This window comes from Podarcis gaigeae (assembly GCF_964106915.1).
Source record: "Podarcis gaigeae genome assembly, chromosome: 8".
NCBI lineage: Eukaryota > Metazoa > Chordata > Lepidosauria > Squamata > Lacertidae > Podarcis > Podarcis gaigeae.
Window position 1 is genome coordinate 7854531 of NC_139684.1, and position 26940 is coordinate 7881470.

At 41.7% G+C, this 26940-nt stretch overlaps 1 protein-coding gene across 16 annotated transcripts in view; it reads right to left on the minus strand.

Moving 5' to 3' along the window:
- ATXN2 (ataxin 2) overlaps positions 1-26940 on the minus strand; it is a 63783-nt gene that overhangs the window by 25340 nt on the left and 11503 nt on the right. For 4 of the 16 annotated variants that reach the window (XM_083753170.1, XM_083753168.1, XM_083753174.1 and 1 more), the window contains exons 2-10: positions 18700-18736; positions 15986-16045; positions 14995-15066; positions 12782-12932; positions 7852-7976; positions 6193-6284; positions 5072-5269; positions 2052-2230; positions 97-306 (exon numbers count right to left, since the gene is read on the minus strand). In XM_083753170.1, the coding sequence (XP_083609296.1) occupies positions 97-306; positions 2052-2230; positions 5072-5269; positions 6193-6284; positions 7852-7976; positions 12782-12932; positions 14995-15066; positions 15986-16045; positions 18700-18736 (1124 nt within the window). Of the gene's footprint in view, positions 1-96; positions 307-2051; positions 2231-5071; positions 5270-6192; positions 6285-7851; positions 7977-12775; positions 12933-14994; positions 15067-15985; positions 16046-17170; positions 17387-18699; positions 18737-26940 lie in introns of those variants that run through there. The other 12 variants (XM_083753173.1, XM_083753169.1, XM_083753171.1 and 9 more) reach the window with 5 other exon arrangements.

Consider the following 26940-nt stretch of genomic DNA (forward strand, 5'->3'; position numbering starts at 1 on the left):
AAGAGAACAATTCTTTTAACTGTAACTCACAAGAGGAAAGGGAGAACACAAAGACAAACGAAAATTCATGAACAAACAAAACTGTGGTCTTTGTACCTTCTGAAGACATGCGTTTAGGCATAGTAGAGGCAGGAGCTGGAGAGCCATGAGCAGAGGGGTGAGACGGGGGCCTGGAGGGCCGCGAAGGGGGCCTGGAGGGCGGCCTTGTAGGGGTGGCTGCCCGAGGTGGAAGAGAGTTGGGACCTGACTGGTAGCGAGAAGGTGGGCGAGAGGAAGGAGATGGGCAAGGCGATGGCCAGGGAACACCTGACAGAACAAATGATATGAAGGAAAGTATAAAAACTAAAGAAAATAAAATTATGGGGGGGGGGGGGGGAAACAGAGGGAGGGGAAAGTAAAAATGACAAAAATGATTTCTCATACCTTTTTTTTTTAACCCATTGGGGATTTCTACAGGTTCGTACAAAATCAAAATAAATCTGCAGTTATTCCACCCTCAATCCAGGATAGATCAGTTTGCAATCACCAACCAGAGTTTCCCCCCAATGGGTTAAATTCAGGATCTATGAACACTACCATGGAAAAGACAATGGCGTGTAAATCAGTTAAGACTATTTGCATATCACACTTATATGGCTTGTGCTTAATCACGGATAGCTGTGCATGGTTCCATGAGCGGTGAGGAAAACCTAAATGTGTAGCTAATCCCCCATGTATCAAGGAAAACATGCCTGCATCAACTTGCCCAGGGTAAAAGGAATGAACTGAATGCATCACTTGGCACAGAAGCTTTTCAGAAATGGAGCTACAAGAGGCTTCCAGGGAATTTCATTAAGCGGGTGAAGCACACTGACCGCTGGATGTACCACTTTCAAACGCTAAGACATGTGAAAACTACAGAAATCACGTTACAAAGAGAGCTGTGTTTAGCTGCTGACATTTACTTCTATTGTGCCCTTTCAATAATGAAGTCATTCAGAATTTTTGTGAAAGAGGAAATTGGGCCACAATAGATCCACATAGATCGCTGCCCCTGGGCTACAGCAGGAGGTTCCTCTAGAGGGCACTGTTTCCAAATTCAAACCTGCTGCACTTCAAAAAAAACACACAAGGCCTTTGATGATCTTCCATGGAATATTTAGGAAGCAACAGAAAGACACAAGTCCAACGCATGGACTTAATTGCTCATCTGAACAGGGGCCTTTCATGGGACCCTTGATGTAAAAAGAGAGGAGCAGCAGCAGGAGGAGGAGTGCTTGGTGGGCTTCAGCCTCATTTTATCTTGCAGGTACCACACAGCTATCATTTGTTTTTTTACCAGATGCAGTTCAAAGTCTTGTTAATGCCACTTACCTGAAATCAATGTACAGTCCAGGCCTTTTCTTCCCCCAACCCCCACACTTAAGAAAAACGCGCTGTATTTCTTTAGCGAAATATATACCTTGCCACACATGGCGCCAAAGACCCCTAGGGCAGCTTACAACACAGAAAAATGAATTACAGTTTTGTTTTTAAGTGGACTATGTACTTTGATTACTTTATGCCAATTTTGGAAGTTAAATTTTAAGAACACAAAAAAGCTGCAGCTGTTACTGATGTATGCATAAAGTAACTGGTTGCTGGTATTGCCAAGGTTATTGTAAGCAGAATCTGGTAGCAAGTGTGCTTGGTGTGAAGTGTTCCTATGGAGCCAAACCAGAGAAGACTGCTGGATTGCCTTTCTTCCCATCCACCAATTCCATTTCAACACTTAGTGAAGACTAAACAGAAGCATTTGTTGGCTAGTTCAGCCGATGCAGACCTACTAACCACACTGGGATTACAGCAATGAAGGGAGTCAGAGAACTGCCCTTTCTGATGCAACAGGGACTCGCTTGATGTTTTCAAAAGGGAATTCACTATATATCCATGGACACAGCTTTAGTTTCTTTCTGTTTTAGTGGTGGGATGCAACAGGAGACATTATTTCAAAGGGCTACTACCCCAGGGATCCAGCGATGGAGAGCTCTCTCTAGAAAAGCTTTCTTATTTCAGTCATGATGAACACTTGCCTCCATTAACTACTCTTTGGTCTGCTCCAGAGTTAGAACTGTAGTCCGATGAGTGAGAGCCAGATCTTGAAATTGGTGGGCCTGAACTGGACTGGCCCATCCTTGGTGAATTCTGCCTTCCAGTTCCCCAGGAAAGGACATCTCTATTCCGCTGTCCAGGTGGAATGTACTTATTCTCCCTGAGGAAAAAAGGGGGGAGGAAGAGAGATGTAAGATGGGACTTCAGCTCTTGGCTTAAAATCACATGTTGCTTTGTTCTTAAGGGCAGGGAAATGTTTAAATATTCAGGAATAAAAGGGAGCAGGACATGTTTGATATTAGCAATTCACATTAGCTTCAAATTGGGAGAGTTGTCATTATTTCTATGCAACAATGATAACAAATTACAGCCCAGAGCCACCAGCAATACTGGACATTGAGACATTTAATGCTAGGTTCTGAAAATAATACTTGGGATCATCTCAGTATTGCTGACATCATTGTCATATGAATCCACTACCACATGTCCAATAAATACAGAAATCATAAACAATAAAATGTTATCAGTACATAGAAAGATGAACAAAAGAATGAGATGCAAACAAATTGTACATGCATGTATGTGTGTGCTTGTACACACACACACACACCCCTGTGGAGGTGCTAAAAAACTACGGCAAGCGGTCTCCCTGGATGCTTTGGGGGTCGCACCTAGTACAGGGCAAATAAATATGCACCCACCTCCCTCGTTCTCTTAGATTCAGGTAGATGGTTAGGGCAGCTTGGAAGGATCATCGCACAAATGCATGTACATGCAACAGTAGAGGCCTGGCTGGAAAGCTTAAGGCCCCCCACTGCTACATGAGAGATGGATTGAAGAAAAGGAAATAAGAATTGGCCCTGACCGGGGGGGCCACTAGGGGCGCCTTGAAAGATGGCGGATAAAACCATCTATCCAGCCTGCACGAGGTAATTTGAGGCTGATTATGGGGAGTAAATCAGTCTCCGTCGTCTCTCCAGGGAATGGAAAGACGCAGTTTTCACCCGCGGTTGCCATAAATCACCCCCAAGGTCGGAAGAAGGAGGGCGTGCGAAGCACTGGGTGCACAACCCTCGGCGGGTTTCGGCACTCCTCCGAAGCTGCTTCCAGGAGCGAAACTAGTTGCGTTACTTAAAAGGAAAAAAATTGGAGAAAGCTAACGCACATGCTTTGAGAGAGGCAGGAGGTTTTATCTGCTAATAATTTGGCCACTGAAAGGAAGAAGATTGAGACGGAAGATTACATCAAAGTACTACAGACATGCTGGTATGTGGAAGGCAACGGAACGGAAAGGGGGGGGGGGGAATGACTTTTTATTTCTTGTTTCATGTGATTACCTAATAACCCTCCCCCTCAGAAGATCCGTCACAATAACTAATTGGCAAATGGGGTTAAAAATGAGCTGTGTGGGGGAAAATAATATGAATTTAAAGGTTTTATTGTGTGAAGGACTTGGGGGGGGAAGGCTCTCTTTGTGACGCAGCAAGAATTGAGATTTGATACAGAAGGACAGACATCTGTTGCAGGGAGTTTGGTCTTAGGGAGGGTGAGCCGAAGATTTGTTATCTGGATGGGATTGTGAATTGGAAGGGGCAGCTCTCCTGGAAAAGACTAATTTACGATGCAACAGGTCTGGAAAGTTAACGAGCGGGCTTTTAGACTGCATTTCATCGGAACGGCAAGATGGCGATTGCCCGCTCGATTGGAAACGCCTGGACTACTGGATGAGAGTAATTCACAAGAGAGCAATACAGAATCGACACAGAAATATAAATAACTGTTTTTTTAACCCATTTGCGGAGATAACTCGGAGGTGAATGAAAAGGAAAATGAGTAACGACAAGGATTGAGAAGAGGGACTGAAAATATCATTGTAAATATGAAAGCAGCAGAAATATTTGAGGATTGGACTCCTGCCGATCAGGAAGCATGGGTACCCCCCACAAAAATTCACAATTGGGAAATAATTGGATTATATGATGTGTATTGTTATAATTTGGATTAATTGGTTTGATATGTTTAATTTGGTAAATGGAAACATAATAAAAATTATTTTAAAAAGAAAAAAGAATTGGCCCTGACCAGTAGCTTGACCAATCATGGCTAGGAGCTAGGTAGAGCTGAAACCCGGTTCTAGCACTTCTCAGGTGGGTGCCATTGCCATGATAAGAGAACAAGGGAGGCATTCATGGTGAGTTCAGGCACCTTTTTCTAGAAAAGCAGCACTGTATACAGTGGTGCCTCGCAAGACGAAAAGAATCCGTTCCACGAGTCTCTTCGTCTTGCGGTTTCTTCGTCTTGCGAAGCAAGCCCATTAGCGCCTTAGCGGATCAGCTGATAAGCGGCTTAGCGGATCAGCTGATAAGCAGCTTAGCGGATCAGCTGATAAGCGGCTTAGCGGATCAGCTGATAAGCAGCTTAGCGGATCAGCTGTTAAGCGGCTTAGCAGATCAGCTGTTAAGCGGCTTAGTGGCTTGGGAAAAAGGGGGGGGAGAGGGGAAAAAACCCCGCAGGAACTTGCAAGACATTTTCGTCTTGCGAAGCAAGCCCATAGGAAATTCGTTTTGCGAAGCACCTCCAAAACGGAAAACCCTTTCGTCTAGCGGGTTTTCCGTCTTGCGAGGCATTCGTCTTGCGGGGCACCACTGTACACATACAAATATCTCCACTAATTTAAAATACAGAGAAGCAGTCCAGTCTTACAACTGAACCATTTTAGCTGGACCCTCATGCAGATTCTACTGCACACACAGAAGACTGAGGAACCTTATACAAGTTCAGAGGGAGAACACTCCTTATGTAGGAAAATAACCTTGTAAGATGTAGCAATCCCTTTTCCCCATAAACGGTACAAAGATTACAGAGAAGCTATGCTGTCATCCAGAAACTCAACAGATGAACGCCAAGCTACTTGGCCTGTAAAAACCATTCAATACCTATTTCTAAAATTTCTAAGAAAATGTAGTGATTCCCCACTTCCCCCTGCTGCCCCGCCAGATACCTGGGGGTCACACCATGGCCTTCTCGCTCACTAGCACTTCTCTGAACAGCTGTGTATTTTTCCTCTTCTGACCGGTCGTCGTTTTCCAAAGCAGCTCGAGCTTTGTACTGAGCGCTAGATTCAATTTCTTCTGCTAACTGGGTTGCTCTGGCTTCCCTTTTTAAAAATTCTTCGGAGTTATCCCTCTCAAGGGGTACCCTAAAACAAAGGGGAGAAGGAGAGGTAAAAAAAGGAGATTGGAATTTTTTTTGCTTGTATCGAGAGTTTAAAAGCATAGTGTTAAGATTGCAGCATTGGAGGAGCGATCTGATGGTGGCATGACAGTTTAATAGCACACCTGCCAGTGACTTCCCAACCAGCTTCCTTCAGGAAATACTGTCCGCACCGTCATCTTCTCTGCAAAGGAACTCCTCTGCCACAGAACCCCAGTATTTTGCTTTTTTTTCTAAAGGCAACTCCCTGATTAAGAACAAATTGAATTTGGGATTTGTACCATTTGGGGTAACGACAGTGGCGTAGCGTGGGTTGTCAGCACCCGGGGCAAGGCAAGTAATTTGCACCCCCTAACCGGTGGATTTGCGCCCCCTAACCCCCAGATGTTGCGCCCGGTGCGGCCGGCCCCCCTGCACCCCCCACACTACGCCACTGGGTAACGAATCTGCACCCTGATCCTGTTGTTTTGCTGTCAAGGGCAAAGCCAATTAATAACGTACAGTATTGGGATACAATCCAGAGTACACACAGCACTGCCCAAAGTGCCCGTTAAGCAGTCAAATTTGTGATATGCTGATTACAGTAAAATAGGATTCAGATGGCAAAACTGACCTTATTCCAAATGATTCCCTCCCCTATCTTTTTTAAAAAATGTTTATACTGGTTAATATGTACCAAGTGAATGTTGGCAACTGTTTCAACTTTAGAATTCTTTTTTGACTACTATCTCCAAAAAAGAATGAAGTTGGACATGCGTCAGAAACCTGTATCCACATGCAGGGGGGGAAGAGAAAATTTTAAATCCTCCCCCCCCAGCCTCCTAGGCAAAGACCCTAGAGGAATATTCTTAGTGTTGCAGACTAAATGAAACAGGAACAATAAAAATAACACCACCTATTGTAACTTACGTATATGAAGACAAACTGCTGTCGTAAGTTGACACTACGCCATAGTTTTCTTCATTGTATCGAAACATGTCATTAGGATCCCATCCATTAGACTAGAAGGAAAAGAAGCTTGGGATTCACAACAGTTCAAAAGTCATCTAAAGCAGGGGCGGGAATCTTGTGTCCCTCCAAACATTGCCGGACTACAACTCCCATCATCCCTGAGCATTGGCTATGCGGAGAACTGGAATCAAACAACTGCTGGACGACCACAGGTTCCCCATCCCTAATCCTACGGAAGTATCTTTGCATTTTACAGATATAAATCATAAAGCCTGGAATGTTTTGAACTGCTGAGCTATGTTTTACCCAAGAGCTGCTGCGTAAATTATCTTTAGTAAAACAGGAAGATTATTCACTTCATGAAACACACCAATAGTCTGCCTTGCTTTGACTGGTTCTGTATGTGTCAAAAAGAAGCATTACTATTATAGACACAACATATTTGGGAAGGTTATTGGAGTCAAGCCACAGAGCTAGGGGGTGAAGGCTATCTCTCAGCAAACTGCTATTCAAAATCATCTTCATTACATTTTACAGACAACTCCTGGAGCAGCTGCTTGATTAGAGACTGCAGGACATGGTATTTTGCAGAATAGGAAATCACACCAATCAAGGAACAATCACACTAATGCAAGGCTGCACAAGCATCCAGAAATTTTATCATATGACAACTATGACATATATGAAATATTTCTGTATGAAAAGGTGAGGTCTTACAGAACCTGTCCCCCAACACAAAAACCTCAGACACTTCCAGAAGTTAGTCAACAATTTAGCACTAAATCTACAAAATTTAATTTAAATGAAGTTCCTTCAACTTTAAGGTACAAGGGTTCAGCAAAATCCTGTTTTAACTAGTTCTCACCAGGATGGATAAAAATCAATGCATTAAAAAAAATCAATGCTTTAAAAAAATGCTTTAAAAATATAAATAAAATTTTATATATATATATATATAAATTGGATTTTTAAAATAAAATGCTTTTGGAGGAAAAAATCTTTCTAAAGATAGTTTTCTATTTAAATTACATTATAGTCCAAAGGCTTATTTCCATCAGGAAATAACGATTTGTTTTAAATTTTTCATGTGTGCTGAAATACAGTCTAAGTTGGTTTTTTAGGAAATTGTTATTAATTGTTATGATTATTTTTCTCCTTCCACTAAAGCACAGCAGAAAAGTTGTCCAAATATAAACAGTTAACTTACTGAACCTCACAATAATTTCATAATTATCTAGGTATTTCTAATAGTATAACCAACTCAGTAATTTTTTTATACAACTGTAAAAACTACTCTGAAAATTTATTATTCCAAAAACGAAACCTTCATCTGATTGTAAATATTAAGATTATACCAGCAGGAATGTCTTTCTGAGGAAAAAAAAATTAAATCAAGTCTTACTGACTAGTGATTTAAATCAAATCCACCCTGGTTCCCACTATCCTTAATGTTCTTTTTATAAAAAAAATCCCAGTTACAACACTGCCCTGCCCTAGTAAGGCAGCTCTTTTTGGAGCAGTTTGTGCAAAAACAAAAAATGCCATATTGCTTGGATGATTTTCCTTCAAATTACATGCCCTCCCTCAAATGTCAACCCAAGACAAAGATATGCTCACAACATCGGTTTCCAAAGCTTCAAGCTCATCTGTAGTAGTGCCTTCTCCACCATCCCAAGGCTCAAGATCCTTTTCTTTGTGTTCACCGTTAACTTTAGCACTGATTGCAGAATCTGTAAAAGCATCTGAAATTGAAAAAATAAAATTAATGCTAACATCAGTTCAAGTTAGTTAATAGTCTATATACCTTCAAATTCCAAAACCAATCATTTGATTCCATAGAATGAAGGAATAATTGAACAAGATTAGGACAAAACTTCAACAATCAGGAGCCCTTAACATATTTTGTAGAAATTGCTTATGTAACCAACCTTATGGCTTGAAAAACAAACTTTGGAACTGCATCAGTTACATAAGACTGTGTCTATGACCAGGAAAGAAGTATGAATCTGGAGCTCATCACCTTAAGTTTGCTTTATTTTACTTCCAATTTAGAGCCAACTCTGCACCCCTAGCATTGGGCAGAAGCATCAGTGGCAACACTTGGGAAAGCTGTACAAATCTTATGCATGTCTACTCAGAAATAAGTCCTATTAAGTACAAGTTACACTAGCGCGGCTCCCTGTCTGAGGGTTGCACCACCGGATTTCACAGTCTACAACTCTCTGTATCTCACACATGGCAAGGAGAATAAGGCCAGGCACCTGAAACCCCCCAAGTTGCAGCAAAAAAAAGGGTAGGGACACACACTCCAAGGGATATTCCTGGCAACCTGGTTACTTAAAAAACAAAAACAAAACTGCTTTATCAACACATGGCTACAAACAATTCTCATGCAATTGCTTTAGGCTTCATACTGGGTGTAGCAAAAGGAAATATTTATATTTTTAAATAAATGTAACAGCTAGAACTGTGACCACACACATTGCACCAAACCCGGAAGTTACCCAAAAATGTCACAAGAAAGAGGTAGGGTGTTTGCAGGCTTTTTCAATGGTGTTTCAAATATATGCAATTCCACTTAAGCATGTGGTGCCTTGGACGTAATCCCCATGTAAATTGGGAGTTGCCTGTATACAAAAATAATCTTGTAACCAATTTCAATTATTTGCAGCCTGCACGATTTCTTCTGCTATAAAGCTGTAAGCAAGTATAAAACACACGGATTACATACTACTTTTCAAAAGAGAAATATGCAAATTCAAAGTACGGAAATAAAAGACTGCCAAATATATTACCTGCTTCTGAAGGAGTTACAACAGACATGGGAAAAGAAAGAAAATAAAAATCAGTCAGAGAGTAGCACAGATGCACATTCATGTATTTTGCATTCTCTTATCTATCCCTTCACAAACATTTATTGTGTCATTTGTGCTCTGAAAACTGACCGCCATGGCCTCAAAAATCTGGATAAGTTGTTTATTGCTAGATGCACATCCTAATACTCCTTAAATATAATGTAAATACAAACATGGCTTGGACAGCTTCAGGGTTTGAATTCTGATCCAGAAAGTTAACAGCTGCAGCAAAGGCTATTAGCTTTTTTGTTTGGTTAGAAGTTTGGAAAATCAAGCACACCATGATTAAATATCACAAATAAAAGTAGCAGGTAAGGTAACTGCAGTGCCCTAGCAAACTTAGTCAGGAACATGAATGATGACTGTGTCACAAAGCATATTCCAGCAAACCCACCAGATACTCCAGGATCTGAAAAAGCCTATTAGTTTGATGGCAGGCACATATTTCCCCCACCTCATCCCCTCAATCCCTGTAAGGGGTTGGTGACTAAAATTTGAGGATTTTTTTTTCCAGTCTTGGATTAGGCTTTTTTAAAAAGAGATGTTTTTCAGAAGGAGCCCAGAGTTCTGCAGCACAGCTTGAAAACTGCTGTACATGCACTACTGCTCAACAACCATTCAAATATCTAATATCACAGTGGGCCAAGAAAGCTACCAACATTTTATCTCGCAACAGGGAAGCAGGAGGCAGTAGCTGAAAATGTGATGAGTTTTCCAAAGTTTGCTTGAAAAACATAAGCAATAATGCAGGAACCATGTAAGCTATTAAAGCAAAGGACCTTATTAAGATTAGGGCAGCAGTGACATTTTGAGGGTCCATGCCAGGCCACTGACTATTACAACTCAGTTCAGGTAATCTTCCACACTGTAGTACGGAGGACTTTTGAACAAGCAGCAGCCTCACATGCCGATTCTGTCCTCAACTTCCTAGTTTTGAGAAATGACGCTTAGCACTAACTCTAAACCAAAGGACCAATTCAAAACCATGGCTTGGAGACCACAGTTTTCCCAGTTCAGGGAAACTGCAATGAACTACAACTGGAATAATTCTTCTTGCTGCTGTTTAGGGAAGCGGGGGCACATCCAAGTCCATGGTTTAGAAGATTGTCTGAATAGAGTCGAAGGCTTTAAAATAATGAATTTGGAACAGAACCCTGAAAAAAGAGTGCTCCTTGTTCTCCTACCATTTCATAACAGGGAGCCTGCGGTACCTGATATACTCTGGGTTGATTGGTAGTGCCATATTCCAAAATAAAACCCAAACTCAAAAATATGATAAGCGCCAAAGTGGAGTGCTAAAATTAGTTTACCTGGTGGGTCCCCAAATCACATACATACATATACTCTCTCTTACTCCCTCCTCCCTTTGTCAAATATGATCCACTATGGTAGACGGAATTTAGAGTCACGGGGTGGCTGGTTTTTGATGCAGTAGCAAAATTAGCTTCTTCCTCATTCCCCGTTCTGGACACTGTTTAGCTACTCTCTGAACAGAACAGTCAGCTGTCCTGCATTTCCTGTTATCAGAAGTGAGTTAGTCATAGCAGAGAAAAGTGCATCTATAAATGATTAAAAGTCAAAAGCTCAACAAGACCCCCTTGTGATATTCCTGTACTCTCAACGCACATACCCCACTCCAGAGAAAAGAAATGGAGCGCCATGACTTCTTTCACGGATGCAAACTAAGCTCATGGAATCCTTTAAATCTCACTTAGTCAAGACTGCCAGAATTTAGTTACTCCCTCCTCACCCTCTGTCTCCGCTCCTTCAGTTATAAACACACATGCTACGGGATCCTCAGGAATTCTTTTGTTCTACAATGGAGCTTCCTGTTAAACCAGTCAGAAAAAAACTCAGATTACCTAGCAGACACAGATCTCTCATACTTCCAATATTTAACCTTGGCAAGATTCATCTGTTTTCCTTATAGCACTTGGGAACTCACTAGTTAAACTAATTTAGTAGATGCACTTTTGAGCTCTTTATCCTGAAGTAAAGTTAATAATAATCGATTTATTGCATTAGCCGTGTGGCCATAGCATAATATACATAGAAATAACAACATAAAATGGGGGTGGGGAGGTAAAAGGAGAGGTCGTCCTGGGCGAATACTTTGAAAAAATGGGGATAACAAAAGTAACAGGGGATTTAAAACATCGAGTGACAGAGAATACAAAAACAGGTTTGATTGTGCGGCGTATCGACTACAGCTCTTTATCTGTTTGGGGTGTTGTTGTTTTTGGAAGGTTATTGCCAATCAACCCAGAGTATATCAAGTAAGTTGGCTATCTGTTGCAATATACAGTACTAGGAGAACTAGAAGTATTCTTTTTTCCAAATACTTAATATGCTAACACAACAAATGAAGATTGCAAAACGTCATTTTAAACCTTGATGGGGGACCTGTGTCCCCGCCCCCGCCCCAATTCCCTGCAGCATTCTAGACATTGTTGGCCCACTCTTACTCTCTGGGGCTATCCCCTGAGAATTGCTTTGTCTTCCATTGTGCGACAATGAGAGACAGGTGGAGTAGGAGGCGTGGCTGTTGTGACATGGTGAGCCTGGAGGGAAAAGCTTCACAGTGAGCCACAGGCTGAGGGGGGATCTCCGAGGGAGAGACAAGAGGGAAAAACTGGAGATGGATGGAGTGAGGGAAGGAGCAAAGAAAAAGCCCTCTGCAAGCAATCAGTTCTACCCTGTACTAATGGAAGGGGGGGTGGACAGAGAAAGCTGAAAGGCAGACACCACAAGCGTGATGGAGTAGCAGAGAGACAGAGAGAAGGCTAAGCAATCCAGCAGTGCTGCAAACTCTGCCTGCTTTCGGCTCTTGCCCTGCCCACGTCTGGCATGCAACACTTGAAAGATTACCCCTGAGGGAATGCAGCCCTTGACAGGAATAAGGTTCCCCAGCCCCGCTTTTAAACTATTGCTCACAATTCTGGGACATTTAAGACTTCACCACATTTATTCACCTGTTCGGGTGCCTGCTGCTTTTGTCCTTATAAATCCAGTCTGGCTTTGATCTCCAGCTGAGTCCTCCTGTCAATAAGTTACTATCACTACTTTTCTAAAGACATCCTCCAAAGAAGAGCCCAAACAGACTTATTTTCTTCCCCACTGGGTTTTGAAAACAGTATCGAAGACAGCTGCCACCAGAATCCGAATGCTTGGATTAAATTGAAAATATCAGCCACCCCCACTGTGTGACTCCATAACATGGGGAGAGCTGTAGCTGTTCTGCTGTAACAATGCAGCTACCACAGTTGTCCTTCTCTGCCTGGCAGATCACAAGAGGCAAGGTGCTTTTGTCAAGTGTTGTAGCAGGGAGCAATAAACGGCGCAAGAGGTTGAATCCTTCTGAGTAGTTGCGAAGACTGGGTGCGCCAAACCTCTGGAGGGTTCAATAGTGGGAAAGCATATGCTCCACGTGTACATCGCCTTGTGGCGAATCTCTGGCAGCTCCAGAGTAAGAAAGCTGGGAAATAACTTTCCTCAAAACCCCAGAAGAGGAGTTGCTAGTCAGTAGACAGTATGAAGCTATGTGGACTAAGACTCTAATGCCACAGAAGGCAGCTCCTTCTATCCTAACCCCTTCCTCCCACAAAGAAACACACGCCAAGCTAAGCCTTTAGGAACATTTTTCAAAAGAGAAGCTAGTTTCATAAACCATTCTAACATATAGAAACAGGTACCTTTCCGTGCATAACTGGAATCCATGTCTTTGAACTGCACCATCACAAAATCCGAAGACTTGAACAAGATACTCTCTATAATGTCTTCTCGTTTTGGACCCGGGCTGGATTCTGCAGTCTTTCGGTGAGCTGCATCAAGCACTAAATCACACTAAAAAGCAAGGGAAACATGAACTGAGCAAGCTTAATGTGAAAGAACTTAAGTTTCAACAGATGGCCTGGAACAGCCTTCCACAACTGGCCGGGGTTGATGTGAGTTGCAATTCAAAACATTTGAAAGGCCCCAGAGGGGGGGGGGGGGGTAAGAAAGTTTTCTCAAAGACTTGGGTTTGCGCTGTTGATATCCTTACAACTAGTTCAGACATAACTATAGCCCTCTGCATACCTCAGAAGGCATGCCACTTTCCTTTCCCTTCTTCCTATCAAGGGTAATATTTTCATCGCTTTTAGCATTAATATTTGTTTCATGAATGCCAACACAAACCATGGAGAACTTGTATCAGGCTCTCCTGCAACTTGACTTCAGTGGGTTTATAAACCCAGCAATGGCTTCAGTCTCCGGTTTATTAAAAGAATATTAAGAATCTGCATTAACCACAATTGAACTAGTGCACAGATAGCACAAAACCAAGATTAACGATAGAGAGATTGAGGAAATTGCCCTGGAGAGAAACAGGGAAGCGAGGATATGCTAATGGAGCTAGCTTTTAATTTGCAAACCATTGTCTGAAGAGAGTGGACGTTATGCACATAATTCAAATCTTTTAAATAAGTGTGGGGTTTCCAGATATTTAGCCTGCACAAATGTAAAAATTGAGAAAAATGAACCAACAGGCATGTGGTCATAATGTGACAAGCAAACTTGGAGGTATGTTACTACTCACACAACCTGCTGATCAGCTCAGATTAAAGCACATCAATAGACAGTGAGGTATTTTTACCTTGCTCAAAAGGCTGCCCAAAAGAGAAGGGTTTTTTAATCTTCCTAATCTACATGACCCGGAAGCTGTCTGCAGACAAACACCGACTCCCTCGGCCTATAGAGCGAGATGAGCACACAACCACAGTGTTGTCCGCGACTGGACCTAACGGTCAGGGGTACCTTTACCTTTTTAATGTACAATAGCCACCCTCTTTCCCTCTAGTGCAGTGGTTCTTAAAACTTTTTTCCTCTGGGCCACACTTTCAGGATAAAATTTTGCTCACGCCACACCAAAACTTTTATTGATAAGAAATACATAGGAAAGCAAAAAGAAGCAACTCCTAGCAGTGCTTGATTTTGAACCAGAACACAACTGCTTTATAATATGTTCATGGGGCATCCAAAAAGTATAAAACAAAGCAGCTATATATGGGCATGAATCATTCCCAAAACAGAATTATAAACAAGCCTCTTACGTATACACTGGTACCTTGGGATGCGAACGGGATCCGTTCCGGAGCCCCGTTTGCATCCTGAACAGAAGGTAAGATGTGACTGCGCATCTGCGGGTCGCATTTTGCCACTTCCGTGCATGCGCGTGATGTCATTTTGACCGTCTGCGCATGCGCGAGCAGCAAAACCCAGAAATAATGCACTCCGCTACTTCCGGGTCGCCACGGAGCGCAACCCGAAAATACTTATCCTGAAGCGTATTTATCCCGAGGTATGACTGTATACCTTAAGTATATATGCAAACTTGAGGAGAGGTGTGAGCTTACTTTTGCCAGGAAATCTCGTTTATATTAGGTCCAATTTGAGACAAACTCTCATTTGATTATCCTTGAATCTTCCTGCCACACTTGCCACCCTTTCCTGCCAGTCCCTTTGGGAACAACTGCTCCAGAAAATTTTACATACATCTCAAAAGGCAATGCAAACACAAAGTTTAAGAAAAGAAAAATTACATGGTGCCAGTTAACAGAATCCAGATGACATTCCTACGTTATCAAAAATATAACAGCTTACCTCCTACATGGGCTTTCAAAAATTGAGTGCACAAATGCATGGACTTCACCACTGAACCCAAGACTCAATTTTTTCATCTGCTTGCGAGTTTTTAGAACTATTCAAATAAAACCACTGAATTCTTAACACCATGAACTCCAAAATAATTAATTCTATACTTGGGCATCAAGTGAAAACCAGAAAGGCTAGATCCCAATGCAAACTTCCGACCTATACCAAATGAGGATAGGCAACAGAATCAGAACAAAAAGGCAATCACACTTACTTTAGAGCTGTAAGTTTTAAAAACTCCTTCATATATATTTCCATTTTTCACTTGGACTTCACATTTTGATCCCTAGATAGAAAAAAAGACTCATTAAGAGAAATTCCCTTTTTAATGTAGGAGTTGGAAAACAAAGGATTGCACACAAGGGAAATGAAACATCAAGTAGTTTACATAACTACACAAAATCTCACTACACATTTAAGGTGATTCTCTATCCCTCTTACTCTAGCCCTCAATCAACTAAGGTTTATAGCGCACCCCCCTCAAAGCTTGGTGCAGGCAATAATACAAAAACACCATTCCAGCAGCAAACGTGAATCAAGTTCCAACACAATAAGAGCCCCTTACTCTTTGCTGACTTAATTTTATTAAAGTATGGAGGCTATTTAAATAAAATTAATACAGTGCAAAGTAAGACAAGAAATAAATATAATTTAATGCAAAACAACCCAGTAATAAAGCAAACCAACAGCAGTTTAAAAGTCATGTCAGCATATAAAAAAATAAGATTTTTTTAAAGGTCTGCTTCAATGAAACCTAAAAGACAAGAGGGGGGAAGTCAGGCATACCTCTCCAGAGAGATCAGTTCCCTATCCCGGATATCACAACCCAGAAAACCCTCCCCTGTGTGACTACTTGCCTATTCTCAGGTGGTTAGAGTAAGAGCCTCCATAATGGAACCAGGTTTCAGGAAGGATCACTGGGGGGTAGGGGGAGTAGGGAGAAATACACTCTGCCAACCTCATATTAAAGAGACAGTATACAAATGTCCTGATTAGAAATAGTAAATTTTACTAATTTTAAGGTAGTGTTTAGTTTTATGCTTGCTTTTTTTTTTAGTATTTTATTGATCTATTTTCTCTGGGTTGGTTTTATGCACCCCACTTAGAAATGTAAATTAACAGTTATATAAAAAAATAAGCCATTAAGATCTCCTCTAACACTGTTGTTACAAGAATCCCCAGGGAAATGTTTGGTTATAACTTACGACAACTGATGTGAGAATGTGAACCATCCGCATGTTCGCATATATACCAGGGAAAGAAACCTGAAACAAGAGGGTGGAAACTCATTAGGCTCAGCTGCAACTCACAAAAATTCAGACTGTTGGTGGGCCAGGCCAGGCGGGCTGAGGGGAGAAGAGCCAGGAAGAGACTGGAATAATTCTAACTGGGTTAGTCAAAGTGAATCAAAGCAGCACTGATGTTTGTTCACACCCCATTCATTTGACAAACCAATTGCCAAATGCTGAAGAGAGGTTGGATGTCTGACCAATCAAAAAAGATTTGGTTGTTTGACTGCTCAGTACTTTATAGAAGAGGTTTGATATATAAACTAATAAAAACAAAAACACATTAATACAAGCTGCTATTGAAAAACAATGTGATATTTAAAACAGTGCAACAAATTAGTGCTAAAATTTTAGGGGATTTAGGGACATTTTAAAAGCCTGCTCTTCAGCCAAAATAGGGTCCCACCAACAGACTTACAGATCACTAAAGGGAGGGGGGGGAAGCGATAAGATCCCCAAAGCAGATTTTGGAAGGTGCATGGAGGGGGGGGGGGTTCTGTTATTCAAACTGAAACTGTGCTGCTCACATGAGGACTTGGTTGGAAACAACCATAGGGTTGCTATTGCAAATTCACAGAGTACACACAGAACCCTCTAAATTGCCTCCAACACGCTTGACGCTTGTATGTTAATCATTGCCAGGCTTATTTTAACCTCCCTATTATTTTGTGCTCCAGCAAGATAGATTAAATTAAAACGCTTTGAAATCCTGGAAAGACAAGAATAAGCACTGCAATTTTTACTTGCGAGTTAAAGGCAGCTTTCCCCCAACAATTCAGCATGGTAATGGCACATGGAATTGGTTGGAGATGTAGCCCAAAACATCTAATAATAATAATAATAATAATAATAATAATAATAATAATAATAATTTTTTATTTATACCCCGCCCTCCCCAGCCAAGGCTGGGCTCAGAGCACAGCACCAGGTTATGGTAAGGCTGGTTTAAAAGCTAGCACTTCTACAATAAGTACAGATTCACAGGGACATGTCTAAAAAAGCTATGTTAAAGTCAATTCGAAATAGATTCCAAGACCAATTTTCTTTTACACTTTGGTTCCTCACATATGACCGCACACTTTTCAATACAAAAGAACGTACATGGCATGCTTCTGATCCTACCAAATGTGAAATGTCACACAGGCGGCTGCTTTTCGTGGGTCTGCACATACACATGTGCAGCGATGGCAGAGCTTCTAGATTGGAGGCTGTCTCCATTCTTCCATCAATTTTACTCTTGTGAACCAGAGAACAAGAATGACGAAAGCTCCATTGTAATCTTTTTGATTGACCAGCTGACTTTGGGCTGTCTCCTACTGCCTGGGTGTCATGTAGCCCTCCCTATATTGAGGCACATTAGGTTTGTGACATCACCCATTTACCTAAGAAAGCATTTTAGGAGGTAACTCAGTAAATCGTATTAAGGTCATCAGCTGAATTACCTTGAGCTTCCTAGACAATATATTTTGTTAAAATACAACAAGAGAAAAAGGTTTCTAACATCAATATTTTATTATCAATATGACTACATATTTATGTCAGTTTTCTACTACTTTTTAATGTCATAGCTCTCCCAATGTTTCTCAAATTAGGAGAAACTGAGTGGAGGTAGTCAAAGCCATGGTCAAGAATGAAATTCGATTTCTCACCAGTAAGGGAAAACAACAGAACAGAGATATGATATAATATACAGGCCCAATTCTGCACATCTCCCTACTGCAGTTACCAAGATGCATAAAGTTAATTTAAGAAAACTTGTTTTTAAATTCTGTTGATTGTATTTATATTTTGTTAATTTTATTATGATTTCTTATTTTCAAAGTTGATTTTATCAGCATTTTCTTATACTCGACAGAATTCTAAATGCTCTAAAAAAATATGTTATTAAAAAATAAAATAACCCTGAGCCCCATCTTTCTGTATATGGTGCCCAAGACAGCCTAGAAACAAACCTAACACATTACAAATGCAATAAAAGAACTGATAAATAAAATATTATCATATCAGTGTAGGAGGGAGAGGTTGGTGTTTCAAGTCTCAAGCAAGAATGAAAATATTTAGGTGCTGTCACCAGCAACAGCTTTAAATTATTCTGCCTGTGTGCTGCCCAGTTGCCAAAAATATCTAGAAAACTTGTCAGTTTAGTGCTTTATACTCCCAAGTATAATTTTGTCTGAAAATGTCAGGTTGCATTCCACCGGAGTGTGACAAATGGCTTGGCTGGACAACACCTCTCTCTGATCCAGCCCACACAAGTTATATGTTGAAAGAAGCAAGAGCATGCCTGCCCTCCTTATCCCACTAGGAAATTGCCACATGTGAACATCTGCGGCGGGCCTGGCATATCAGTTCAGTCTTCCTCACTCTCTTTTCCATATGGACTGGATGAAGAAGAGGTCATTATCCGATCCAACCCAAGTGATATTGGATTGGATCAAGGAGAGGTTATTATCTGATCCGGCCCAAAGGAAAACCCAATAGCAATGAAGCTAACACATTTATTATAAAAGGTAGTTTGAACCATTCCAAACAGTAAAGCAGATTTGCGTTCTGCCTTTCACACTCAGTATATCTCATTATCAGGTGTGCAACAAAGAACCACAATATAAAATATTAAAAGATGTACTTACCGAAGGCTGAGGCAGACTTTTGCCGCTGCTGCGACCTCTGCAATTAATAAAGACAGTTATGAGACTAAATATAACAAAAGATGCTTGCTTAGGCGGCTAAAATTTAACTTTCCAAAAAGAGTGGAAAGCCTCACTATAGTATGAAACAAGGATGAAAAACCCTACTTGTGCAGCCATTCTTCTGTTATTGTCCAGAACATTACCACATATAAATCAAGTGTTATTTAAATGTACTCTAGGGTTTACAGCGTGCCTGAAGAACTATGGATGGAGGCTCGTAACATTATACAGGAGGCAGCAACGAAAACCATCCCAATGAAAAGGAAATGCAAGAAAGCAAAGTGGCTGTCCAATGAGGCCTTACAAATAGCGGGGGAGAGAAGGCAAGCAAAATGCGAGGGAGATGGTGAAAGATACAGGAAATTGAATGCAGATTTCCAAAGAATAGCAAGGAGAGACAAGAAGACCTTCTTAAACGAGCAATGCAAAGAAATAGAGGAAAGCAATAGAATGGGAAGAACCAGAGATCTGTTCAAGAAAATCGGAGATATGAAAGGAACATTTCGTACAAAGATTTCCATAATAAAGGACAAAAGTGGAAAGGACCTAAGAGAAGCAGAAGACATCAAGAAGAGGTGGCAAGAATACACAGAGGAATTATACCAGAAAGAAGTGGATGTCTCGTATACCCCAGGTAGTGTGGTTGCTGACCTTGAGCCAGACATCCTGGAAAGTGAAGTCAAATGGGCCTTAGAAAGCACTGCAAATAACAAGGCCAGTGGAAGTGATGGTATTCCAGCTGAACTATTTAAAATTTTAAAAGATTATGCTGTTAAGGTGCTACACTCAATATGCCAGCAAGTTTGGAAAACTCAGCAGTGGCCAGAAGATTGGAGAAGATCAGTCTACATCCCAATCCCAAAGAAGGGCAGTGCCAAAGAATGCTCCAACTACCGCACAATTGCACTCATTTCACACGCTAGCAAGGTTATGCTTCAAATTCTACAAGGAAGGCTCAAGCAGTATGTGGACCGAGAACTCCCAGAAGTGCAAGCTGGATTTAGAAGAGGCAGAGGAACCAGAGACCAAATTGCAAACATGCGCTGGATTATGGAGAAAGCTAGAGAGTTCCAGAAAGACATCTACTTTTGCTTTATTGACTATGCAAAAGCCTTTGACTGTGTCGACCATGGCAAACTATGGCAAGTTCTTAAAGAAATGGGAGTGCCAGATCACCTCATCTGTCTCCTGAGAAATCTCTATGTGGGACAAGAAGCTACAGTTAGAACTGGATATGGAACAACTGATTGGTTCAAAACTGGGAAAGGAGTACGACAAGGCTGTATTTTGTCTCCCTGCTTATTTAACTTATATGCAGAATTCATCATGCGAAAGGCTGGGCTGGATGAATCCCTAGCCGGAATTAAGATTGCCGGAAGAAATATCAACAACCTCAGATATGCAGATGACACAACCTTGATGGCAGAAGTGAGGAGGAATTAAAGAACCTTTTAATGAGGGTGAAAGAGGAGAGCGCAAAATATGGTCTGAAGCTCAACATCAAAAAAACGAAGATCATGGCCACTGGTCCCATCACCTCCTGGCAAATAGAAGGGGAAGAAATGGAGGTAGTGAGAGATTTTACTTTCTTGGGCTCAATGATCACTGCAGATGGTGACAGCAGCCACGAAATTAAAAGACGCCTGCTTCTTGGGAGAAGGGCAATGACAGGCCTAGACAGCATCTTGAGAAGTAGAGACATCACCTTGCCAACAAAGGTTCGTATAGTTAAAGCTATGGTTTTCCCAGTAGTGATGTATGGAAGTGAGAGCTGGACCATAAAGAAGGCTGATCGCCGAAGAATTGATGCTTTTGAATTATGGTGCTGGAGGAGACTCTTGAGAGTCCCATGGACTGCAAGAAGATCAAACCTCTCCATACTGAAGGAAATCAACCCTGAGTGCTCACTGGAAGGACAGATTGTGAAGCTGAGGCTCCAGTACTTTGGCCACCTCATGAGAAGAGAAGACTCCCTGGAGAAGACCCTGATGTTGGGAAAGATGGATGGCACAAGGAGAAGGGGACGGCAGAGGACGAGATGGTTGGATAGTGTTTTCAAGGTTACCAGCATGAGTTTGACCAAACTGCGGGAGGCAGTGGAGGACAGAGGTGCCTGGCGTTCTCTGGTCCATGGGGTCACGAAGTCGGACACGACTAAACGACTAAACAACAACAACAGGGTTTACAGCTATCGATGATTTCCCTAAGAAACAGATTTGCCTAGCGTGTTTCTCAACACATCAGAATATTTTGTTTTTCATTTTTAAAAAAGGTCACAAAAATAAGCAACCTTTAAAATGGCGACAGAAATTTTAACTTCCCAAATAGACAAGCGGAGGAGGGGAATAAATTATAACCTAAACATATGACTCAAAGCAACTCTCCCCGCCCCCGCCCCCCAGTCTATTAGGAGGGGAAATAAACTGGAAAGCACTCAAACAGCTCATTGCCAACATGTTGAAATTCAAAAATTTCTTCATCAAAGAAAAGCAGAGCCGGAATACCAAAAAGCCAAGTAATCTTAACCCCTCACTGCAAGTCAGTGCCATCTACTCATCGGACTAACTCACTCAACACAGGTCATCATGTGTGTGACAGGCAGCAGTCTTATGGAACAGCAGAGCACAATGCCTACAGAAGAGACATCTTGATATTTTAGTAACCTAAAATATTAGATCAGTTCTCCCACTAACAGCAGAAAAACAGTAAAGTGATTGATTTTAATGGCAGTTCTAGAATTCCCTGAAGTCTTGCGTATAGACCCACTATATACATTTCCGCATGTGATCTGGGATATATCACTCTGACTTGCAACAAGTGGGGGGATGGGGGCTCAGAAAAATCATACCAAGAAAAAATAGCTAACTTGATGAGACACTATCTTCAGGGTTGTGGGTTCAATCCCCATGTTGAGTAAAACAGTCCTGCATTGCAGAGGGTTAGACTAGATGAGCCTAGTGATCTCTTCCAACACTGCAATTCTGCGATTCTGTGATGATAACCAGACAATGTCAAGCAGTTCAAATTACAACAAATTCATTTAATAAAGGTACTTATGATATAATGGATTGTTAAAATGGAAAACTTAATAAAAATTATTATAAAAAATAAATAAAGGTACAGAACAGAAATTACATACTTGAGTACTTTTCAAATTTGTTTTCTGAGAAATTAAGTACATAAGCATAATTATGCTCACACCATCTGATGTTATTTGATAACCAGGGCAATATATAAAGCTTGATAATTAACACAGCACTTTCTATCTTAATTCAAGCTCTGCCTACCTCTCCTATTGCAAAACTCTCAGATATTTGAATTAGAGTAGCTCATTCTCCCCTGGGGTCCCATCACCTCAAAAAGCACACTAGCCTCAATACAAAGCAGCTCCTACTTAAAAAAAAAAACCAAAACCAGGTCAAAATGCATAAATGTATAAAGCTAAAAGATTTAATTAGCTGCATTTTAGTTTTGAGCAATAACAAAGAAAGTATTATGATTGTTACACATGTGAAAAAAATGCTCAGCTATTTTGTGAACTGTGCCCCCCCATGATGCGTGTTTTTAAACTTTTCAAAGATGAACAAAGAGTTCTTCCCTACTTCTAACTTGCATACGATTTCTTTGAGACCTAGATGTGCATTTCTGTTAGCTGCTCATTAGTACAGTTTGTTTATCTAACCAATAAAATGCCCAGGCATATGGATCACAATATATCTGATATCTTTGCTACTATGTTCCATGGTTTTATTGTAATTTTCGTACGTTGCCCTGTGAACTTTGGTTGAAGAGCCATCTAAATATGTACATATGTTAGTAATTAGTGGTGTAGGTTTTTCCAATTAAAAAATATATATATATTCCAAACAGATTGGGATCTGATTCAGCAAGCTTGGAGTGTTTTAAATTCTTGCTTCACCTATTAATGAATCAAGTACAGTGGTACCTCAGGTTACATACGCTTCAGGTTACAGACTCCACAAACCCAGAAATAGTGCTTCAGGTTAAGAACTTTGCTTCAGGATGAGAACAGAAATCGTGCTCCGTCGGCGCGGCGGCAGCAGGAGGCACCATTAGACAAAGCGGTGCTTCAGGTTAAGAACAGTTTCAGGTTAAGAACGGACCTCCAGAACGAATTAAGTACTTAACCCAAGGTACCACTGTATGTGTGTACATAGGAACATGAGCCTGGTGGATCAGACTCATGGCCCATCTAGTCCAGCATCACATTCTCAGTGGCCAACTGGATGCCTAGGGAAACCTGCGAACAGGAGACATGCACAAGAGCACTTTCTCCTCGTATGGTTTCCAGCAACTGGCATCCAGAAGCATTGCTGCCTCCAATAGTGGAGGCAAAGCTTAGCCATCATGGCTTGAAGCCATCAATCACTATCTCCTCCATGAGTTTGTCTAGCGCTCTTTTAAAATGTTCTAGATTGGTAACAATCACCAATGCACATATATGCAACTCCCCATTTGCATGGGTGGGAGTTGTGTTCTGAGGTACCTACACATGCTACTGGAGTGTGCATAAGCCCACCCTGCCCCATTCCACCCTGTCCCGTTGCCAACACTGACTGTACGGACAAGTGACAATAGTTGCATAAATCAAGCACTGCAAAGGCATATAAGTCACTTGGCTCATTTGCCTAACATTACTACCTCCCAGCTATTCTGGATTATTTAGAGATCTTGTGAACATTAGTTTTTACTGCCAGCTAGGTGAAAGGCTACATATAGCATGCTATGGCTGATACAGTAGAAGAAGCTGATACAGTAATGCAGTGAAGCTACCAGAAAAATTCTCTTCTGCTCTTACCACAGTGTATCTACAAATTAGTTCCTTCTGCTCAAACATCTTCAAGTGCTTTACACAAGCAACAACACAGTGGACTTCGAAGAGCTCTCAATTAGCTATGTCTGGTGTTGTTAAAGCATTGAGTGGTTAAGTGAAATTCCTGAGGGCAGGCCGACAGCCCTGCTAAAAGCCTTTCTTGTGCTTAAGGGCCACAACACCCACAAAAACAGCTGCTAAAGTAACGGGGGGGGGGGATATTGAAATAACAGGCCTCAATAAGTGAATCCAGAGCATCTGTACATAAGTACCAATCTGAGTCATCTCATGCTCGCATTTATTAACCAACCAATCACAAACAAGCAACCGCACCCTAGGCCAACCCCAAATTCTCTCACCACCAAAGGAACAAAAGCACCCCCCTCTTCTTCCTAATGTAACCCTAATGTCTCAACAAATGAAACTGATCTATGGAAAATGTAACTTGAAAAAAGAGACATTGCGCATACCTTTGTAAACCAAGAAAACTTTAATAAAATATTTTTTTTATAAAAAAAATACACAGTATGTATTTATATGGCCGAAAGCAGTGCTTTTTTTCAGCTGGAGCATGACAGAGCACAGTTGTGGCACCTCTCAGGTGGGTGCCATTGCGATCAGCACTCCCCCCGCCTATTTCTTGCCTTTACATGCTTCTGAGAACCCCAAAACAAACATTTCAAGTCAAAACAGAGGCTGGTCAGTGTGTGCAAGTCTAGACTTTCTTTTAGATCTATGACTTCACCTATCTCATAGCCACTCCTAGTCAAGCTACGGAGAAGGGCCAATTTGTATTTCTTCAATCTGTCTCCCAGGTTGCGGTGGTGGGCTTTAAGCTTTCCAGCCAGCCATCTACTATTGCACATGTGCATATTTACGCAATGTGCCCTTCTGAGCTGCCCTAGCCATCCGCCTGAATTTAAGAGAACGAGGAAGGCAGGGGCACATTGATTGGACATGCACCAGAACCAGGGGCGACCCCAAAACTGGCTAGGGAGACAGCATTGCCGCAGTTTTTATGGCCTCTGTGGGTGATGAACGCAACTATTGTCAAATCAGCATCTGTTCAGGGCTGCCTTGAGTTGCCCAGTGACTTAGTGTAACAACTTCATGGTGAGTTCCAGCACCTATTTTTCTGGGGGGGGGGGGGGGAAACACTGGCAAACAGAAAAATTTCATTGTCTGGATAGGTCACTTCCTGGTCCACAGCATTTTTCAAGCGGGAGAAAGAGCTGCTTATAGACAACAGTAGAAAAATTCAAGTATTTAATATAGCTGGGACTGGGTGCAAGTGTGTTCACTGCACTCCTCCCCCCCCCCAAAAAAAAAGAATTGAGGGAAAACCCTATGGAAGGAGGGAACCCAGAAATTCCCAAAAGACACCTGAGCATCCGTAATGGGCACAAAATACTTTTGGTTGGGGGGATGGAACCAAAAGGATGGAATTAAGTGACTGAAACCCTGAACATGATGCAACACTTCAATGTAAGTTGACACTTCTCATTCCTGTATACAGTGTGTTACTTGTACAGCACAGCAAAGCCCTCTGGAAAATGTATCACCCCTCCTATGCACAAGATTGTTGTCAGTGTGGGCCAGGACACCCAGCATCAGGGTTGGGGCCAGCTTTGTCCTCACCGCAACCCACTGCCAAGCATTTTCCTACAGGACTGAATGACAACTCCCTATCCCTCAGCTGCTAAGACTCCAGACTGCTGCTCTCTGCACTGCCCCATTCTCAGCTATGTTCACTGGTCACACTAGAGCAGGCATGTCCAACAGGTAGATGATGATCTACCGGTAGATCACTGGATGTCTGTGGTAGATCACAAAGCTCAACAACTTTGGCTGTCAATAACAATGCGTAGATCACAGCCAGTATTTTTATACAGTGAGTAGATCACAGTCTCTTGGGAGTTGGACATGCCTGCACTAGAGTGCAGCAGAAAAGTGGGAACAAGAATATGAAAGGCAACGACAGTGGTACCTCGGTTTACAAACTTAATCTGTTCCGGAAGTCTGTTCTTAAACAGAAACCGTTCTTAAACCGAGGTGCGCTTTCCCCAACGAGGCCTCTCGCCACTGGTGCCCTTGCACCATTCGGATTTTGGTCTTAGACCGAAGTAAAGTTCACAAACCGGGACACTACTTCCGGTTTTGCGGAGTTTGTAAACCGAATAGTTCTTAAACAGGGCTGTTCTTAAACCGAGGTACCATTGTATATTCACTGCCACCACAGAAAACACCAAAAACAGCAGCAATCCCAATCCCCTTTAAACCCACAGGGGCACATCAACCCTTATGACAGCAATACTAAATAGTGAGAACCTTGGTGGCTGAGTTGCCAAGCTCTCAGTCGAAGTCATTAGACACAACACAGTGTGTAAGCTTAGAAGGGCCTCAGTTCACACCCAGGAGCTGTTGCAGAGGCGGTTCTTTAAAAAGTCTGTCAACGGATTCCCTTAGTTGCAACCAAGACTCAAAACCTTCTGCCCTGATGAATAAGCTTGTATTACTCCTGACCAGTTTGGCATACAAGACAAATTGGTGCATTCAGGCCTGTTCTTCAATTACCTTTGTGCTCTCACATAGCACTGACAACTATGCCTCATGTTGGAGGAGACTCAGATGTACCTCCTCTGCTCTACATTTACAGAGTCATGAAAGCTTTGGCAAAAAAAGTGGGGTGAAGCAGTGTGGCAAATCCAAGGCCTCTTTATGTACATGGGGGTTCAGGCTGATTACGGTAATGAGCTCAGGCCTGAACTCAAAATAAACATATTTCTGTGTAGACAGAGAAGCAACTAGGATCTTACTTTCTGGTATTTCTAGCACAAAAAACCCAAATATAGAAAGAACAAATCAAATACATTGTAAGGCAGTAATCTTTAATGAAAAGCCTCAAACTCATTTTGGAACCAGTTCTGATTATCACACTTTAAAGTGTTTGTGTAGTATTTATTATGTAGAACATGGGGGCAAATCAATAATCTCATGCACAACCCCTTCTTTCAAGGAGCTCTGAGGATCATCACCATTATGACAATTCTTCAAGGGATGAAAGGTGGTGGGACATTATCTAGCTCAATACAGTGCTACCTCGGTTTACAAACTTAATCCGTTCCGGAAGTCCGTTCTTAAACCAAAACCGAGGCGCGCTTTCCCTAATGAGGCCTCCCACCACCGGTGCCCTTCCACTGTTTGGCTTCTGTTCTTAGACCGAGGTAACGTTCTCAAACCAATACACTATTTCCAGTTTTGTGGAGTTTGTAAACCAAATCGCTCTTAAACTGGACAGTTCTTAAACCGAGGTACCACTGTATTGTATACACTGACTAGCAGCAGCT